This window comes from Antechinus flavipes, chromosome 3 (assembly GCF_016432865.1).
Source record: "Antechinus flavipes isolate AdamAnt ecotype Samford, QLD, Australia chromosome 3, AdamAnt_v2, whole genome shotgun sequence".
Taxonomy (NCBI): Eukaryota; Metazoa; Chordata; class Mammalia; order Dasyuromorphia; family Dasyuridae; genus Antechinus; species Antechinus flavipes.
In genome coordinates, this window is record NC_067400.1 from 619,545,353 (window position 1) to 619,566,237 (window position 20,885).

Genomic DNA, 20,885 nt, shown 5'->3' on the forward strand with positions numbered 1-20,885 from the left:
CAGAAAAACTGAGAGTGGGAAATGTGGAGACAGAGAAACAGAGACTGGGCAATATGGAGACAAAAACTGAGAGTGGGAAATATGGAGATAGAGAAACAGAGACAGGGAAATATGGAGATAAAAACTGAGAGTGGAGAATATGGAGATAGAGAAACAGAGAGTGGGGAATGTGGAGACAAAAAGTTAGAGAGGGGAATATGGAGACAGAGAAACAGAGAGTGGGGAATATGGAGACAGAAAAACAGAGACAGGGAAATATGGAGACAAAAACTGAGAGTGGGAAATATGGAGACAGAGAAACAGAGACAGGGAAATATGGAGACAGAAAAACAGAGACAGGGAAATATGGAGACAAAAACTGAGAGTGGGAAATATGGAGACAGAGAAACAGAGACAGGGAAATATGGAGACAAAAACTGAGAGTGGAGAATATGGAGAAAGAGAAACAGAGAGTGGGGAATGTGGAGACAAAAACTGAGAGAGAGGAATATGGAGACAGAGAAACAGAGAGTGGGGAATATGGAGACAGAAAAACAGACAGGGAAATATGGAGACAAAAACTGAGAGTGGGGAATATGGAGACAGAGAAACAGAGACAGGGAAATATGGAGACAAAAACTGAGAGTGGGAAATGTGGAGACAGAGAAACAGAGACTGGGCAATATGGAGACAAAAACTGAGAGTGGGAAATATGGAGATAGAGAAACAGAGAGTGGGAAATGTGGAGACAAAAACTGAGAGGGGGGAATATGGAGACAGAGAAACAGAGACAGGGAAATATGGAGACAAAAACTGAGAGTGGGAAATATGGAGATAGAAAAACAGAGACAGGGAAATATGGAGACAAAAACAGAGAGTGGAGAATATGGAGATAGAGAAGCAGAGAGTGGGGAATGTGGAGACAAAAAGTTAGAGAGGGGAATATGGAGACAGAGAAACAGAGAGTGGGGAATATGGAGACAGAAAAACAGAGACAGGGAAATATGGAGACAAAAACTGAGAGTGGGAAATATGGAGACAGAGAAACAGAGAGTGGGGAATATGGAGACAAAAACTGTGAGTGGGAAATATGGAGACAGAGAAACAGAGACAGGGAAATATGGAGACAAAAACTGAGAGTGGAGAATATGGAGATAGAGAAACAGAGAGTGGGGAATGTTGAGACAAAAAGTTAGAGAGGGGAATATGGAGACAGAGAAACAGAGAGTGGGGAATATGGAGACAGAAAAACAGACAGGGAAATATGGAGACAAAAACTGAGAGTGGGAAATATGGAGACAGAGAAACAGAGACAGGGAAATATGGAGACAAAAACTGAGAGTGGGAAATGTGGAGACAGAGAAACAGAGACTGGGCAATATGGAGACAAAAACTGAGAGTGGGAAATATGGAGATAGAGAAACAGAGAGTGGGAAATGTGGAGACAAAAACTGAGAGGGGGGAATATGGAGACAGAGAAACAGAGACAGGGAAATATGGAGACAAAAACTGAGAGTGGGAAATATGGAGACAGAGAAACAGAGACAGGGAAATATGGACACAAAAACTGAGAGTGGAGAATATGGAGATAGAGAAGCAGAGAGTGGGGAATGTGGAGACAAAAACTGAGAGAGAGGAATATGGAGACAGAGAAACAGAGTGGGGAATATGGAGACAGAAAAACAGAGACAGGGAAATATGGAGACAAAAACTGAGAGTGGGAAATATGGAGACAGAGAAACAGAGAATGGGGAATATGGAGACAAAAACTGTGAGTGGGGAATATGGAGACAGAGAAACAGAGAAAGAAAGAAGAGAGAATTACAAGAAGTAGAGAAGAATGGAGACGTATACCCACGGTGACGGGGCCCTGCACATCCCCAAGGTCTGAGCCTGTGCCCATCTTCACTTTATTCTGATGGTGGAGCAGGACCTGGGTGGGGGTGGGTGGGTACCAGGACATCTGAATCCCCGAGAGGCAAGGCTGGGAGTCCAGGACGCCTGAGTCCTGTGGGAGTGGGTAGGTGTGTTTTCTAAGGGGGCAAAGAATCTGGGTTTTCCACTTAGCACACAGGAAAAACTGTGGGGAGATAATAACCCTGACTGCGGGGAAAGGAGAAAAAAAAGCAGGAAGAGGGTTGGGTTGTGGTTACTACTGGCCCGTGAATCAGTCCCTCAGTTTGTCCATTTGGCCTGTTGACATTCACCCCATCGTACCCAACACCTTCCCATTGACGCATCTCGCCTGTCCCCACCCATTCAGTCCTTCCTGGAGAAATGAGAGAGACGCACAGGAACAGAGACGCGGAGAAACACAGAGGGACAGAGGCAGACACAGGACAGAGGACAGCCATCAAGGTAGACATAGCAAGGGATAGAGAGGACACAGAGATGAAGGGAAAGGAGAGGGAAGAAAGAGAGAAACAGAGATGAGAGAGAGACAGACAGACAGAGAGACAGAGAGAGGAGCGACAGAGAGAGACAGAGACAGAGAGAGACAGAGAGAAACAGAGACAGAGACAGAGAGAGAGAGAAAAAAAGAGAGAGAAAGAGAGAGACAGAGAGACAGAGAGACAGAGAGAGGAGCGACAGAGAGAGACAGAGAGACAGAGAGAGGAGCGACAGAGAGAGACAGAGACAGAGAGAGACAGAGAAACAGAGACAGAGACAGAGAGAGAGAGAAAAAAAGAGAGAGAAAGAGAGAGACAGAGACAGACAGACAGACAGACAGACACACACACACACACACACACACAGAGAGAGAGAGAGAGAGAGAGAGAGAGAGAGAGAGAGAGAGAGAGACAAATACAGGATAGAGACAGGACAGAGGCAGACACAGGACAGAGGAGAGCCATCAAGATAGACATAGCAAGGAATAGAGAGGACACAGAGATGAAGGGAAAGGAGAGGGAAGAAAACGAGAAACAGAGACGAGACAGACAGAAAAGGAGAGAGGAGGGGGAGGGGAGATACAGATGGGTGGAAGAGAAGAGAAAAAGAGAGAGAGGGAGAGGAAGAAACAGACACACACAGGAGCCACCAAGAGCGCCTAGGGCCAAGGAAAGGGGAGGGGATGGCTCTGACCAGCTTCAGAATCTCCCCCCCCCAATCCCCGCCTCAGTCCCGTCTTATAAGATTTTGAGGCTCAGGAATAAAGGGCCCAGCGGGCGGAATCCCGAGGGGAATGAGGGCTGGGAGAGCAGGAGGCCGGGACCCGGGGGAAGCAGAGGGGCCCACGCCGGGCCTCCGCAGACGGCCTGTCTCGAGCTCCAGTTTTAGAAACATCTGGTTTTATACAGCTGCTCGGCCTCCCTTCCCCCTCCTGATTCACAGACTTTCCCTTCTTCTCCTCCTCCCCTGCCAGCCCCGGGCCAGGCTGAGTGGGTGACTGGACGCCTGGTCCTGGCTCCAGGGTCAACTTCCGCCGGCCTGACACAGCCTGACACGCTCCGGCCCCAGCCCTGGCCCCAGTTTAGCCTCCGCCCCGGGAGTGAGTGGGAGGGAGAAAGTGAGAAATGCAGAGGCGGGGAAGGAGCAAGAGAGAGTGAGCCCGGCAGCCTCCGGCTGGGAAAGGAGCATCTGCCCGAGGCCGCAAACAGGGAAGAAGGGCTTGTTGGAGGCTTCGGGGAGGGTGAGAGAGATAGAGAGACAGAGAGAGAGAGAGAGAAACAGAGAGAGAGAGACAGAGACAGAGAGACACACAGAGAGAGACAGAGACAGAGAGAGAGAGACAGAGACAGAGACAGAGAGAGAGAGAGAGAGAGAGAGAGAGAGAGAAGAGAGAGAGAGAGAGAGAGAGAGACCCAGACACAGAGACAGAGAAGGAGAAAGAGAAAAGGGAAAGATAGCGAAACAGAGAGAGACAGAAAGACACACAGAGAGAGAGAGACAGTCATTCGGAGCCTCTGTTCTCTGGGTCATGGACTGGGGAGACAAGGGGAGTCAGGCACCTGAGTGCCTTCACTAGCCCTTGACTTCAGTCATTTCCCTCTCGAGTGACTCAGTTTCCAGTCTGGGCTGGGTCTTGTCAGGAGCTCCCAAAGGAGTCTGAACTGCCCCTGAGCTCATGTCTGAGCCCCGCACCCTCAGCCCCCCCTCTCGATCCGGAGCGATTCCTGGAGGCTCCCGAGGCCCAGAGTGACTCAGACGCACAGAACTCACATACCCCCAGACAGCTCCTGGCCGGGCCCGGAGGCTGATTTATAGGAGCCCTTAATAACCGCACCTCGGGGGGCCGCGCTGGGACTGACTTCTGCACTCACAAGGGCCGCCGGCTTCCCTCGGCGCGTCCTGCCGGAGAGACTCCCGGGTGCCCGAGATCAGAAGAGAGTCCGGGGCACGGGAAGCTTGCGCAAACACAAACGCTCGGAGACCCAGAGGCGCCCAGACCCCGAGACTCGGCCCGGAGATCCCGAAACGGGAGGCTCAGAGACCCAGAAATGACCGAAACACACGAAAGTGCAAAAATACGGCCCAGAGACACGGGGACTCCTAGAGACTAACAGAGACCCAGAGACAGAGAGACTCAGAGAGACATAACAAGCTCAGAGACCCAGAGACCCAGAAATGACCGAAACACTCGAAAGCGCAAAAATACGGCCCAGAGACACGGGGACTCCCAGAGACTAAGAGACTCAGAGACAGAGAGACTCAGAGAGACATAAAAAGCTCAGAGACCCAGAGACCCAGAAATGACCGAAACACTTGAAAGCGCAAAAATATGGCCCAGAGACACGGGGACTCCCAGAGACTAACAGAGACTCAGAGACAGAGAGACTCAAAGAGACATAAAAAGCTCAGAGACCCAGAGATCCAGAAATGACCGAAACACTCGAAAGCGCAAAAATATGGCCCAGAGACACGGGGACTCCCAGAGACTAACAGAGACTCAGAGACAGAGAGACTCAGAGAGACATAAAAAGCTCAGAGACCCAGAGACCCAGAAATGACCGGAACACTGGAAAGCGCAAAAATACGGCCCAGAGACACAGGGATTTTCAGAGAGAGATTCAGAGAGACACACACAAAGGCTCAGAGACGCAGAGACATTTAAAAGCACCCGAGGACCCCGACACCCAGAGGCTCTCTCCGGAGAGCTGGGCTAGTGGTTAGCTCCCTTAGCAGTATCTTTGGGATCCTTCTTCCTTCCCTGACAAACCTGCAACCTTGGACTCGGTCTCTTTTGGTAGCTGCCAGTATTCCCTCCTGGCTCCTGGGAACGACCCAGATTTCCCCTCTTCTGGCCCAGAAGGCTTTGCAGAGACGCATCCTTTTGACCATGGAGCCATGGCTGGGCACAGGTCCCGAAGGCAAGCGGTCACAGGGCATGGAGACTTGGGGGCGGGTGGAAGGGGAGAGCTTGGGCAGCAGGCGCCTTCCCCCTCGCTACCTGAGGCTTAGAACAATTTCCCCTCCAGACCCAGGGACAGGAGTTCCAATTCCTGTTCCTTGCCCCCAAACAGTCTCGAACCCTGTTCTCAGCCTTTCCTGAGCATCAGAGGGAACAGAGGATCCTAGTTCTTCAGGGGAGGGGGTCTTAGGGGCCGCCCAGGGCCGCTGTATCCACGGGGAAAGAGATCAAGAGTCCTCCACCCTTGTGAAAAAGGAAGCCCTTGGAGGCAGGATCCGGCACCGCCTGAAATGGGTCAGAAAATTCACATTAAGGGGCTCAGACATAGTTCAGATACAGAAAAGTGGGAGGGGAGAGAGAGAAACAGAGACAGAGAGAGACAGAGACAGAGACAGAGAGAGATAGAGACAAAAGAGATAGAAAAAAAGAAGAGAATGAGGAGAGGGGATAAAAGAGAAGAGACAAAGTGAGAACCCTGACTTGCAGTCCCAGGAGAACAAAGCTGGGCCAGTTGCTCTGCCCTGCCCCAGGAGCTGGGGGCAGCCTCCCTTCAAGCAGGCCCTACACAAATCCCGGTCAGGCAGGTTGTATTGGAAAATGCTCTATAGCCAGAATTGTGTTTTAGGAACCAACTGTGTGACCTTGAGCAGGTCCCTCAAACCCGACAGCCTGTCAAATCAGGGGGTGGTCCAGGATGATCCTTCCCCTTCCAACTGGAGCTTCAGTCTGACCCGTCCCCAGCTGTAACAGTTCCTCCCATCACCCTGAGCCCCAAGTCATACTCCCTTTCAGATACTTAGAAAAAAAAGGGGGGATGGAAAGAACTAAAGAGTCTCAAGAACTGGGAGGACATTCAGATTTCACCTAAGTTTAATTAAACCTGAGAAAAGTTTTCTCCTACAACATCCCTGACTAGGGCTCATCAAATCTCTGCTCAAAGACCTCCAGTGAGTGACAGGGAGCTCACTATCTATTTGTAAGACAACAAGGCAACCCATTCTCCTTTCTTGTTAGAAAAACCTGATCCCAAATCCAGCTTCAGACGTTTACTAGCTGTGTGGTCCAGAGCAAGTCACATCACCTCTGTCTGCCTCATTTTCCTCAAGTGCAAAATGGGGATAATAATAATACAACGGGGGTAACAATAATAATATATAATTATAAATATATATAATAAAATGGGGATAATAACAATAATAACGGGATAATAATACCATTTCCCAGATGTGTTGTTATGAGGAGCAAATGAGATCATAACTAAAATGCTCAGCATTTTACTCACAACCCAGCACTTAGTAAGCACCACAGAAATGTTAACTATTACTATTATTGGCGCACTGAACAAAAAGAGAATCTCTGGGATCTCCTGCAATTTTGAATTCTTCTATCCCCCTTCTCTTCCTGTCCCCCATCTCTATTTTTCTCTCACTCTCTGTCTCTTTTTGTCACTGTCTCTCATGTTTTTGATTACCTCTGTCTCTGTCTCTGTTCCTTTGTTTCTTTTTGTCACCATTTCTCATCTTTTTGACTGTTTCTCTGTCTCTTCCCCTGTGTCCCTTTGTCACCGTCTCTCATCTGTTTGATTACCTCTGTCTTTGTCTCTGTGTCTTTTTGTCTATCTCTGTCTCTCTCTTTGCCTCTCTGATTCTCTTTCCCTCTCCCTTTTTTTGTCTTTTTGTCTGTCTCTGTCTCTGTCTGCCTGTCTGTCTGTCTCTCTCTCTCTTTCTCTCTCTCTCCCCTCTCTTTGTCCCTTTCTATCTTTTTGTCTCTCTCACTGTCTTTTTGTCTTTCTCCATGTCTCTGTCTCTTTTTGTCACCATTTCTCTTTTTAACTAATCTGCCTCTCTGTCCCTTTCCGTGTTCATTTGTCACTGTCTCTCATGTTTTTGATTACCTCTGTCTCTGTCTCTGTTCCTTTGTTTCTTTTTGTCACCATTTCTCATCTTTTTGACTGTCTCTCTGTCTCTTCCCCTGTGTCCCTTTGTCACCGTCTCTCATCTTTTTGATCACCTCTGTCTTTGTCTCTGTGTCTTTTTGCCTATCTCTGTCTCTCTCTCTGCCTCTCTGATTCTCTTTCCTCTCCCTTTTTTTGTCTTTTTGTCTCTGTCTCTGTCTCTGTCTGTCTGTCTCTCTCTTTCTCTCTCTCCCCTCTCTTTGTCCCTTTCTGTCTTTTTGTCTTTCTCCATGTCTCTGTCTCTTTTTGTCACCATTTCTCTTTTTAACTAATCTGCCTCTCTGTCCCTTTCCGTGTTCATTTGTCACTGTCTCTCATGTTTTTGATTACCTCTGTCTCTGTCTCTGTTCCTTTGTTTCTTTTTGTCACCATTTCTCATCTTTTTGACTGTCTCTCTGTCTCTTCCCCTGTGTCCCTTTGTCACTGTCTCTCATCTGTTTGATTACCTCTGTCTTTGTCTCTGTGTCTTTTTGTCTATCTCTGTCTCTCTCTTTGCCTCTCTGATTCTCTTTCCCTCTCCCTTTTTTTTGTCTTTTTGTCTCTCTCTGTCTCTGTCTCTGTCTGTCTGTCTGTCTCTCTCTCTCTCTCTCTCTCCCCTCTCTTTGTCCCTTTCTATCTTTTTGTCTCTCTCACTGTCTTTTTGTCTTTCTCCGTGTCTCTGTCTCTTTCTGTGTCTTTTTGTCTCTGTGTGTGTCTCTCTCTTTTTGTCTCTTCTCACTGTCTTTTTGTCTGTGTTTCTGTCTCTCTGCTTGTCTCTTTCTCTCTCTTTCTTTCTACCTTTTTGTATCTCTCACTGTCTTTTTGTCTCTGTTTCTCTGTCTCGGTTTTTCTGCTTGTCTTTTTCTCTTTTTCTCTATCTTTTTGTCTCTCTCACTGTCTTTTTGTCTCTTTCTGTGTGTCTCTGTCCCTTTCTCTGTGTCTTTTTGTCTCTCTCTGTCTCTCCCTCAATACAACCTTTCAGGTACTTAAAGGATTAGTCAGAGGCTTGTCTCCCTTTTCTCCAAGTCCAACATTCACATTATTTATTCCTCTGTCCTTCCCTCCCCCCTCTCTCCATCCCTGCCCTCCGAGTAGAATGAGTCCTGTAACTGCCCTGGGCACACACAATGGGACTAACCTCACCCCTGTGGTCCCGGGTGTTTTCTTCTTCCTAACGTATGCTAAGGGTTACGTGGACCTTGTGTCTGCCCTGTCACACTGCTGGCTCCCACTAAGCTTGCGTTTCCCTTGTATTCCCAGGCCCTTTCTCTGCACATTTATTTAGCCATACCTCTGCCATCTTGTACTCAGACCATCATGTTTTGGGAGCCCATTTGTTCCTCTCCTACAGCATTCAGGTCTGCTAACATCTTTAGATTTCCTGGCTGGTTATCCACCCCCTTAGCTATCCTTCCCAGCTTTGGGTCAGCTGCAAATTAGTAAGCACACCACCTGGACCTTCATCCATATCACTAACCAAGATCTTGAATAGCACAGGGCTAAAGACAGATCCCAGTGGCCCTTGGCTACGTCTACTACGGGGTTCTGGTCATTCAGCTAGTCTTGAATAAATTGAAAGCTATTAGCCAGTATCTGGTCATCGGGTCTGCCAAAAGACATGAGAGACTATGTCAGAGGCCCAAATGAAATACTCTTATTTTTCTGGTCTATCAGCAAGGCCAAAAAAAGAGAAGGAAGTGTAGTTACTTTCATATGACTTGTTCTTGATGAACTCATGATGACTCCTCTTCCTCATAGCTTCCCCTTCCAAGTGTTCAGTCCAGGAGAAATTCCTTCAGAGCACTGGACGTTTCCTTTTCTACCCCGGGGTTAGAGTGCCTGGCCCGATAGAAAGCTCTCCGTGAATCCTTACTGAATCCACTACAATTTGTTCACCATTCCTTCGAGGATAGTTTGGCTCCCGAAAATCAGGAAACCCTTTGCTCTTGTCTGATACTGTGGCAGTCCCCCATTCTCCAGGCTCCTTCATCAAAAACCCTTTGGGAATCAGAGACAGTGGCTCTTCCTGTACCAGGATATTTGGTTTGTTTAAGATGGTGACCTGAACTCATTGAGATCCTTGCTATCTTAGCATCTCCTTCCCTAGCTTACATTTCCATTCCTTGGTGGCCATTGTTTTCGTCCTTATCCATCTGAAGATGATTTGGCTTGGTCAGGAAAGCAGTAGGATGGAAAGGTTTGAGTGGTTCTGCCTTCTCCCTGTTATTTATTTTCTTCCTTGGTCACAGCCACCCTGAACAATGTTCTTATTTCCTCTTTCTCTTCCTCTTAGCACCATATTTTGCACATCTTAAATGCTCCAAATATATGCTGAAAAACATTCATTGCCAATCTCAGATCATTCTGGACTTCAGTAATCTATAAAAAGGGAGGGGGCTTGCCTGGAGAAAGGAGTAAAAGGGAAAGGGGAGAGGGAGAATCGGAAGGGATTTGGGGGGAGTATTGGTAGGAGAGATGAAAAGAAATGAAGGAGATGAGGAGAGTTGGGGAGGAGATGAGAGAGAGGGAAAGAAGTGGAGAGAGACAGGATTGAGAATAGAGAGAGATGAAGAGATGAAGAGAGCCAGAGAGAAATCTGGGGAGGTGGAGGGAAATAGAAAAGCTGTTTAGAAAAAAAAAACAGGAAGAATTGGGGGAGTTGTGAAGAGACAGGGACTGATACAAAACATGTGAGGAGACAGGGAGATGGGGAGCTGGAAAAAGACGTTGAAAGACAAGAAGAGATGGCAAATATGGGAGGAGGGAGAGAGAGGAAGATGTGGGGACATAGAGGGAGATGGCAAATGTGGGGAGAGAGGGAGAGATGGCAAATATTGGGGGGAAGGGGAGATGTAAAGACAGAGGAAGGTATGGGGACACAGGGAGAGATGGGAAATTTGGGGAGGGAGGGGGAGATAGGAAGATGTGGGGAGAGGAGAGATGGCAAATGTGGGGAGAGAGAGATGGCAAATATTGGGGAGAAGGGGAGATAGAGCAACAGAGGAAGGTGTGGGGACACAGGGAGAGATGGGAAATTTGGGGAGATAGGGAGAGATAGAAAGATGTGGGGACATAGGGAGAGATGGGAAACTTGGGGAGGGAGGGAGAGATGGCAAATATTGGGGGGAACGGGAGATGTAACGACAGAGGAAGGTGTGGGAACATAGGGAGAGATGGGAAATTTGGGGAGAGAGGGAGAGATAGAAAGATGTGGGGACATAGAGAGAGATGGCAAACTTGGGGAGGGAGGGAGAGATGGCAAATATTGGGGGGAAGGGGAGATGTAACGACAGAGGAAGCTGTGGGGACATAGGGAGAGATGGGATATAGGGAGAGAAGGGGAGGAATAACTGACCAGGGAGAAGAAGGTTAGGAAGTGACGGGGAATTCCTTTTCCCAATCCCCCCTCCCCTCCCCAGAGACAGGCAGATAACGCAGCCATCTCAGCAGCGAGAATGGGGTGCTGGAGACGGGGAGTAGAAGTGGAGGCTGGGAAGGGGGTTCGGGTGGGGGCCTAATAGCGGGAATCGGGTGGGGCCGTCGCTCCTGCCATGACCTCAGACCTAGGGGGCCCAGCCCAGTACTGACGTCAGCCCCCAACTACAAATGCCCCCCCCAACAAACCAGGCAAAGGAGAGAGAGATGGACTCAGGGCAGGGAGGAAGGAGCCCGAAGAACATGGGGCAGGTGGGTTTGTGAGTGTCCGTGCGGCTGGGCTATCACACCCTGTGTGCGAGGGGGTCTGTGTGGGTCCCACGGCGGGCGTGAGCGCGGACTTTGGGGGGTTGTGACCCTGGTTCATTTGAATTGGATCAAGAGTGCTTGGAGATCCCGGTCAGTTGTGTGTGAGTGTGTGTGTGTGTGTTAATGTGTGTGTATTTGTGTGTATTAGTGTGAGTGTGTGTGTATGTGTCTCTCAGCATAAGATGGGGAGGGGGCACTGCCTCGGTTTCCCTCTCTGTCCGGGGACATCATTTCCAGCGTGGGGGGCTGGAGGGCCCCGTGGGTTGAGGAGGTCTGGAAGTGGGACAAGGTTGATCCTGGGCTGAGGGTGGCTGAGCTGGCCCATGCCCAGAACCAGGCTCCTGCCTCCGGACCCCGGGGAAGATCACAACCAGTGCACCCCTTTTTCTCCCTCTTCTGTGCCCACTTTCTCTGGGCTGGGCAAGGGATGACCGAGCGGGAGGAAGGGGCCAGGGCCCTGCCCTGCCTCTTCTCAGCCCCTCCGGTCCCTTTCCCCTCCTGGTTGGGCCTCCGGTCCCCTTATGGATTTGGGGGTGGGGAGGGCCGGGTGGTCCCTGAGAGCCGATTTAATTTTTCCTCTCCCCCTCTGTGGCAGGACACCCCCAAACCCGGCCCCCGCCGGGCGTGCTCTGGCCCCCTCCGGCGGCTCCTGACCGTGGCCTTTGCCCTGCTGATCCTGGGGGGCATGACCTGGGCCTACGCCGTGGGGGTCCCCTTGGCCTCCGACCACTACGGCCTCCTGGCCTTCGGCCTCTACGGGGCCTTCCTCTCGGCCCACCTGGTCGCCCAGAGCCTCTTCGCCTACTTGGAGCACCGGCGCGTGGCCGGCCGGGCGGCCCGGGGCAAGCCCGCGTGCTCGCGCAGGGTGGCGCTGACCATCTCCGCCTACCAGGAGGACCCCGACTACCTGCGGCAGTGCCTGCTGTCTGCCCGGGCCCTGCAGTACCCCAGGGAGCGCCTGCGGGTGGTCCTGGTCGTGGACGGCAACCGCGAGGAGGACATGTACATGGTGGAGATGTTCCGGGAAGTCTTCGAGGCCGAGGGTCCCGCCACCTACGTGTGGGAGGGCAATTACCACCAGCCGTGGGCCCCCCAGGTGGCGGGGGACGGCGGCAAGGCCGGCGAGGTGGAGGCCGGCGGCTACGTGGAGGTGGAGGCTGAGGACCCCGGCCGGCTGACCGTGGAGGCCCTGGTCCGGAGCCATCGGTGCGTGTGCGTGGCTCAGCGCTGGGGCGGCAAGCGAGAGGTCATGTACACGGCCTTCAAGGCCCTCGGGGAATCTGTGGACTACGTGCAGGTAAGGGTCTGCTGGGAACTCCGAGGCTAGCCCCCAATCGGCCCCCTAACTCTGCTGTGATCCCTTTGGAGCCCTAATACTGAACCTTCAGAATCCTGCTTTGAGTCCCTCTGATTCCCCCCGAACCCCCATATTCCTGGCACCCTTAATACTTTTATGTGGACTACATGTGGGTCAGGGGCTGCTGGAGACTCCAAGGCTAGCCCTCCCAATAGGCCCCCTAACTCTGCTGCTTTCCTCTTTTGAGTCCCTCTGATTCCTGAGCCCCCCTGAGCCCCCTGAGTCCCAGATTCCTGGCACCCTTAATACTTTTATGTGGACTACATGTGGGTCAGGGACTGCTAGAGACTCCGAGGCTAGCCCCCCCAATCGGCCCCCTAACTCTGTTGACACTGACCCCTTTGGGTCCCTAATACTGAACCTTCTGAATCCTCCTTTGAGCCCCTCTGATTCCTGAGCCCCCCGAACCCCCAGATTCCCGGCCACTCTTAATACTTTTATGTGGACTACATGTGGGTCAGGGGCTGCTGGAGACTCTGAGGCTAGCCCCCCTAATCTGCCCCCTAACTCTGCTGTGACCCATTTGGGCCCCTAATACTGAATTTTCTGAACACTTCTTTGTAATCCCTCAGATTCCCAACCCCCCTGAACCCCCAGATTCTCGGCACCCTTAATACTTTTATGTGGATTACATGTGGGTCAGGGACTGCTGGAGACTCCAAGGCTAGACCCCCCCCCCAATCGGCCCCTTAACTCTGCTGACACTGACCCTTTTGGGTCCCTAATACCAAACCTTTGGAATCATCCTTTGAACCCCTCTGATTCCCAACCCCCTGAACCCCCAGATTCCCGGCATCCTTAATACTTTTATGTGGACTACATGTAGGTCAGGGACTGCTGGAGACTCCGAGGCTAGCCCTCCCAATCGGCCCCCTAACTCTGCTGTGACCCATTTGGGCTTCCAATACCGAATCTTCTGAATCCTCCTTTGAGCCCCTCTGATTCCTGAGCCCCCCTGAACCTCCAGATTCCCAGCACCCTTAATACTTTCATGTGCCGGAGGCCGCCTTCCCTGGCCCTCCTAGCCTCCCACTGCTCCAGCCTCACCCTGTGACTCGGCCCTAGGTGTGTGACTCAGACACCCGGCTGGATCCCAGAGCCCTGCTGGAGTTGTCCCGAGTGCTGGACGAAGACGGGACCGTCGGGGCCGTGGGCGGGGATGTCCGGATCCTCAATCCTCTGGACTCCTGGGTCAGCTTCCTGAGCAGCCTCAGGTACTGGGTGGCCTTCAACGTGGAGCGAGCCTGCCAGAGCTACTTCCGATGCGTGTCTTGTGTCAGCGGGCCTCTCGGTGAGTCCGGTCGGGGTCCTTGGGCCCTGGAGGCTGGAGAGAAAGGGGCAAAGAGACGGGCCATGTTGGGGTAGAGAGGGTGGTGGGATGGGGTCAGGGATGAGCGTAGGTATGAAGGACAGCAGGGGGAGGGGGAGAGGGAGGCTAATGGGGCAGGAATGATGAGGAGAGGGTCAGGGGTTAAGCTTGGGGATGGAGGGAGGGGTATGGGGCTGGAGTGGAGACTGGAGAGTGAGAGGCGAGGTGAGGGTAAAGTTAGGAAGAGCAAGAGCATAAGGACAGGATGGAAATGGGGATGGGATGGGGGATGGCTAAGAGGACCTGATAAAACTGGGAATAATAAGGAAAGAGATACTGATAGAGATGGCTAGGGAGGGCAATAAAGTTTTAAAGGGCTAGAGATGATCTTGGCCATGGGAGCAGAGAAGGGAATCAGAATAGAGGACTGGATAAAACTGGGAATAAGGAGAAGAGAGATATTGATAGAGATGAAGCGAGGGAGGACAATAATGCTTTTGAAAGAGCTAGAGAGGATCTTGGCCATGGGGATGGAGAAGGGAATCGGAATTGGAATGATGGTTGTGGGAGCAGAAGGGGGAGAGAAATGAGGATAAAGACAGAGATGAAGATGAGGATGGGGATGATTGAGACAGTCAAGGTCATCTCTGGGGATGGCACGGCGTTGGGTCTGGGGACTGGGACAGAGATGAGAATGGAGGTGGGATAGTGGTGATAGGGGAGAGATAGGGAATTGGGGCCTGGGTCGGTAATGGGCTTACCGCGTGCTTACGGAGCTCTCTCGGCATCTGGCAGGTCTGTATAGGAACGACTTGCTGCAGCAGTTCCTGGAGGCCTGGTACAACCAGAAGTTCCTGGGCACCCACTGCACTTTTGGGGATGACCGCCATCTCACCAACCGAATGCTCAGCATGGGCTACGCTACCAAGTAAGGCGAAAGCTGGGGAGCATACTAGGGTTAGGGAAGAGGGGCGGGGGAATCATGGGATACATTAAATGCTGCTGAGGGAAACGGGCCATAGTAAGTGGCCAGGTAGGGGAATGAATGAATTCTATTAAAAGTTTATCACTAATTTAGCTAGGCTGTGGAAAAGGACAAATGGGTAATGGAACCCAGTGTTCACGAGGCAGGATGTGCTTTACCACATGGGAACAGAGTGGGTCACATGGGCTGATGAAGTAGACGATGTCAAGGTGGGTTATGCAAAGTGATATAATAATAACCCAGAAAGCTCATATCTCAAGAGAGATTTAAGGGTTATGAAAGTCTTAGACACACTCTTGTGAAGTAGGGAGAGCAAATCACATCAACCCCATTTTGCAGATGAGGTAACTGATGTACTGAGAGGTTAAATAGTATTCAAATCTCTTTATTTTCTGTCTGTCCCTCTGTCCCTTGGAGCCAAGCACAATAGTCTGATTTCTATTCCAATTTTTAGATCTTCCCAGTCCTTCTTGTCCCAGTTCTTCAGATTAAACATCCCCAGTTTCTTTATGTCATGATCTCAAGACCTTTTACTGTCCCGATCCTTCTTCCTTGGACATTCTTCTCCCTGGATATTGTCAACGTTCTTCCTAAAAACGAAGCCCCAAGCACAATCCTTCAGATGGGGTCTGATTGAGGGCAAGACCCCATCCCCCAGTCCTTCTCATTCTGCCTTTCTTAGATCTCATCCTTTCTGAGATCCCATTAGTTTTCTTTGGGACTCTAGCACAGAGATGACTCACACTATGTTTGCAGCTCCTTAAAAAACTCAAATCTTTTGGGATGACCATATAATAATATGGTCTACATCAGCGTCATCTTGTACTTGGGAGGGTGAATTTTTGAACCCTCAATTCTTTTTTTTTTAAATTTCATAGCTTTTTATTTACAAGTTATATGTATGGGTAATTTTACAACATTGACAATCGCCAAACCTTTTGTTCCAATTTTTCCCCTCCTTCCCCCCACCCCCTCCCCTAGATGGCAGGATGTCCAGTAGATATTAAATATATTAAAATATAAATTAGACACACAATAAGTATACATGACCAAACTGTTATTTTGCTGCACAAAAAGAATCGGACTCTAAAATAGTGTACAATTAGTCTGTGAAGGAAATCCAAAATGCAGGCAGACAAAAATATAGAATTGAACCCTCAAGTCTAAAACTTGACACGTATCCCTACTAAATTCTGTCTTATTAAATGTGACCCATTATTCTAATCTCTAAGGAGTTCAAATCTGACTCTGCCATCTAACAAGCTAGTTATTTCTCCCAGCTTTGTAAATTCGAAAACGATGCTGTACATTCGGGCTCGGAAACTTCTGAGCTTGGTGACTGCCAATCACGTCATCTTGATTGCCACCATTTTCTCATCTTTAAAGGGAAGATAATGAGAGCATCTCTCTCCGAGGGTCATTTTCAAGATAAAATAAAATTTGTATAGTGCTTTGCAAACTTTCAAGTGCTATAGAAATGGTGGATATTATTATGGTGATTATGATGATCCTTTATTATCCAAAACATCGAGAAAAATGTAAAACCAAATAATGGTTTGTATGGTTTTCTAATCTAACTCCAGATCCCTGGAGCCCTCCAGGAGGGACCCTCTCTAGACGGATATTAAATCTTTAATCTTGGGTCATACCGTTCCACCAAGTTTTTAACTCATTTAATCATATTTTCAACTGGCCCATCTCTCTCCAGCCTTTCCTTAATGAGAAAGATTTTTATTAAATGCTCTCCTAAAAGCAAAGTAAATTTAGTCCGTAGCGTTCCCCGGGCTTGCTTTGATGTTCAGATAATAACAATAATAACATTTGTAAACTGTTTTTAGGTTTGCAAAGCACTTTGTACAAATATTAACTCATCTGACCCTCATAACCACCTTGGGATGGGGGTGCTATTATCACCCCCATTTTACAGATCAAGAAACGGAGGTTGTCCAAGAATCCCATAGCTAGTAACCCCAAGTCTGGCAGTCTATCCCACTGCACTCTCTAGCTGCTTAGATATGTCAGTGACACAAATCCTAGCTCATTTCTCACTTCTCATTTTATGGGACTCATAAACATCTTCAAGGAGTTCCAGCCCACGTGTAGCGGGTCTTCCTCGAGATTTCTCCACTTTGCCTGGATGCTGCTGGTTTAGGGAGGTTTTCCCCTCATCTCCTTATTTGACTGGCCTGTGTTCTTTTATTCATGAGTAAGCTCAGTTGAATCTTTTTATCTTTCGTGATACTTTGTCTATTTTGGGGTGGATAACGTACTGTGACATACTTCCTCCGGAGCCTTCCCCTTTCTGAGACTCTCAGAAGGCTGAGATATTCTATGTCTGGAAACCACAGGCCATCATGTGAAAAATCTGAGCTTCAATAAATTAGGACCTTGTTTTAAGGAGAAGTCCCAGAGATCATCGGGATTCACTACTTAATCTCAAGGGCAACAGGCCCGCAGGCCTCCTCCTGGTCAATTTTAGTCCCAGCTTCGTGTCCCTGGGCAATGGCTGTAGCAGGTAGAGATTGATGGACTAGCCCCGGGGATTTTCCATCCGGCTGACTCTCCTATGTTCCGATGCTCCATGTCACCATTCAGCTGACTGTCACGTTCTGGGTCCTGATGCTCCAGGTCACCCATCCTGCAGGACTTCAGCATCTGTAGGCAATCCCTCTTCCACCCAGGCCCTGTACGGGATGTCCTGCATGCCCTGGCCAGTCTTTAAGTCTTGATATTACCTGTCAAAAATTTATAAAAGAAAGTGATTTCTGCTCTACGGATCCAGTTGGGCCGGGCCTGGGATCCGGACTTGTGGTTTCATTAGTATAGGAACTTCCAGGTGAGAAAAGTAGGCGGGCATCCTTGGGCAACTTATAGTGTTAGAGAAGCCTAGAGCGCTGAGAGGATAAGGGACTTAGCCAGGGGGACCAGACACCGCGTCACAGGTAGCTTGGAACTCAGGCTAAGCTTAGGCCAGGAGGACCTGGGTTCAAGTTCCGGGGGCTGTACGACCCCGAAAGTCACTTACCGTCTCGGGGCTTAGCCCTCCCTCGGTCCCGACTGCGCTGGCCGCAGGCTCCTCCGCAGGGGCTCGCTTCCCTCTCCACAGCGAGCCCGGGGCTCGCAGAGCGGGTGCCAGGCTGGGCAGTGGAGACGAGCGCTCCTCCGTCCCCGCAGGTACACGTCGCTGTCCCGCTGCTACTCGGAGACGCCGGCGTCCTTCCTGCGCTGGCTGAGCCAGCAGACGCGCTGGTCCAAGTCCTACTTCCGCGAGTGGCTGTACAACGCCCTGTGGTGGCACCGGCACCACGCGTGGATGACCTACGAGGCCGTGGTGTCCGGCCTCTTCCCCTTCTTCGTGGCGGCCACGGTGCTGCGGCTCTTCTACGCCGGCTCCCCGTGGGCGCTGCTCTGGGTGCTGCTGTGCGTGCAGGGCGTGGCGGCGGCCAAGGCGGCCTTCGCGGCCTGGCTGCGGGGCTCCCCGCGGATGCTGCTCCTCTCGCTCTACGCGCCCCTCTACATGGGCGGCCTCCTGCCCGCCAAGTTCCTGGCGCTGCTCACCATGAACCAGAGCGGCTGGGGCACCTCGGGCCGCCGGCGCCTGGCCGCCAACTACGCGCCCGCCCTGCCGCTGGCCATCTGGGCCGCGCTGCTGCTCGGCGGCCTGCTGCGCAGCGTGATCCACGAGGCCCGAGCCGACTGGAGCAGCGAGGCGCGCAGGACCGAGGCGCGCTACCTGGCCGTCGGAGCCGCCGCTTACGTGGCTTACTGGGCACTCATGATGGCTCTCTACTGGGGGGGAGTCCGCAGGCTCTGCCGGCCCAGGGCTGGGGGCTACCGGGTGTCCGTGTGACAGCCCCTCAGAGAGGCAGTCCCCCGGGGCCGCGAGATTGGAACTCCGAGGACCTAGGTCCGGTCCCAAGGGGATTTGGGACAAGTCGTTTTACCTCATGGGCCTCAGTTTTCTTTTATAAAATGAGCACGTTGGACCAAGGAGGGGATCTCCACGGTTCCTTCCAACACTAAGATCCGGTGACCCGACCTGCTTCTTCCTATTTGGACAAATCATCCCCAGTCTCCCGGCTTCTGATTCCTGATCTAAAGGAGGACAGACTCAGCTGTTCACATGGGAGGGCACGGGCTCGGACTAGATCTCCGAAGGCTCTTCGGGCACCAAGGCTATGATCCTTTGAATCTCCTTTCCTCCACTAGGCAGCTGGGTGCGGGGACTCCGGGGTCAGTCAGCCCAACCGCCTGACTAAATATGCGGAGGTCACTTGCCTTCCTTGGCCCCAGCTTTCTCTTCTAGAAAAACTTTGGGCATGGGGTGGTACCGCTCAGGGACTGGCGCTTGAGATTTCCTTTTTTGATTTTAGGTGTTAGCTGTAAAGCGGAGGGTAAGGGTAAGGGTTAGACTGGACACTCTCCTAGGGTTCTTTCCAGCTGTGACGCGTATTTAAATTCTTTTCCTAGACCTCTGGCCCCTTGGGATGTGTCAGAGATGGAAGGGGCTTCCAGGGTCCCTCTTTGAGCCCTTCGTGTTCTCTGTGTCTGGAAACAAACACTACAATTCCCAGCAAGCCTTGCAGCTAACCGAGTTTCATTCGCGGCGCTGGGCTAGCTTGGGGACGCCCGTGTCTTGAGGGAAAGGGGGTATTTATTGGGCGGAAGGGGTGTCTTCTGTCCATAGGGGGTGAAGAGACCACGGTGGCCTCTGACTCTGAACTTATTTAATTCTCATCCACTCAAAGAGCAATAAAGAGTTTTATTTATTTTCCGACCTGGTCTGAGGTGGTTTGATTGATCGACTGGCCTGGGACTGGGGCATTCGAATTCCTGGGTCTCTGAGGAAGTGGGGGGAGTCTGGATGCCTGAGGAGGGGGAGCGAGGCTGAGGGATGGACACCTCGGGGATTTCTCTCGTCTCCCTGAATTCCTCCGGAGAATCTATCGAGTTATCGGCTCCATCATTGGAAGAGATGCCGGGTATGGAGCCAACAATCGGTTATCTAACCCGCGGGAGTTGGCGGTTATCCCCTCTCTTGTCCTCCTCTCCCCCCAAGCAGGCCAACTTTGGGGCCTGTTAAGTCTCTATGTCCCTCTGTGCAAGAGGCCACGGTTTCAACCCCCTCCAGTGGTGTGCCACTTGTCCTCTTGATTCGTTTCCTTCCCCATTTGGCAAGTGACTTCTGGACCTGGGATTTTCTGGGCTCGGGAGTTCCGGGTGAGGAAGTTCCCTCCAAGAATGCAGGTCAGGTGACAGTTCTGCGGCTCACCGGATCATCAGCCAGTGAGGGGCAAGATTTAGGGAGGACAATAGATTTCGAGAGCTGGAGAGCGCCCTGGAATCTACTCCAGCCCCATTTTCCAGAAATCTGAAGCCCTGAAAAGATGAAAGCCTAGTCTCACATCACCAAGACAGCAAATAAAAGACTGAGATTCGACCCGAGATCTACTGACTCCAAATGTAGCATCGTTCCCGCTCCCCCAACCAAAAAAGAGGCCGGCAGCCTTTGAGATCCTCGTTGCTATAGCTGCCCCCGAATTCGTGTCTCCATCCAAGTACGCTTAAGCATTCTCCTCACGCATCCAGAGACAGAACCGCAGCACTCACCCGTAAGGCAAAGAAAGGGTTAACCTTGAATAACGACTGCGCGTGCGCGAAAAGGGAAGCTCCTGGCTTTGCTCCCAGTCACAGCCCCTTAAGTCTCGTCCCCCTCCACCCCTCCAAGTCGCCCCTCCCGCTAGGAACATTGCGCAATCGCGTTTCCCGGCTGCTACTCCCTTCAGAGATTGAATTAACCCTTTTCAGGCGGCAGCGGAATAGGAGGGGAGAGTTCTGGGAAGCCTGGAGTCCGAACCCGGAGCTCCCGTAGCCCAAGCCGCTCACGTTCCAGATACTTTTATAGCCGAAAGAGAGCTAAGAGGGAGGAAAAAATTCGACCTGTCTAAAAAATTAGGCTGTCCAGGGGAGGGCTTCGGATTTAGAACCCAGGTCGCCTCCGGCTGCCTGTCCTGATTCCCGGACACCTCCGAAACCTCTCCTCTCCATTTGTCTTTAAACTTGGAGACAGTGTGTTGCCATATGTCTAGAATCCGATTCAGAGTAAGAGAACCTGGGCTTTAATCTCCTCTCTGCCACTCCCTCTGGGCCTCAGTTTCCCCATCTGTAAAAGAGGCTGGATAAGATAAGATGACCTGTGGGATCCTTTGTGGTTCTAAATCTGATTTT

The 20,885-nt window shown here is 51.1% G+C and overlaps 2 protein-coding genes across 2 annotated transcripts in view; one reads left to right on the plus strand and one right to left on the minus strand.

The window, feature by feature from the left end:
* Window positions 1–2,500, minus strand: part of LOC127556426 (N-formyl peptide receptor 2-like) — a 9,033-nt gene extending 6,533 nt beyond the window's left edge. The window contains exon 1 of the mRNA XM_051989571.1: window positions 1–2,500. This exon is cut by the window's left edge and continues 572 nt beyond it. The gene's annotated coding sequence lies outside the window, so the exon portion shown is untranslated.
* A 7,177-nt stretch (window positions 2,501–9,677) lies between these two features.
* HAS1 (hyaluronan synthase 1) lies at window positions 9,678–19,431 on the plus strand. The gene is made up of 5 exons (XM_051989573.1): window positions 9,678–10,949; window positions 11,602–12,303; window positions 13,429–13,654; window positions 14,468–14,600; window positions 17,832–19,431. Exons 1-5 carry the CDS (start codon window positions 10,869–10,871, stop codon window positions 18,505–18,507), a joined length of 1,818 nt encoding a protein of 605 aa, XP_051845533.1. The 5' UTR covers window positions 9,678–10,868; the 3' UTR covers window positions 18,508–19,431.
* Window positions 19,432–20,885: the final 1,454 nt, after the last annotated feature.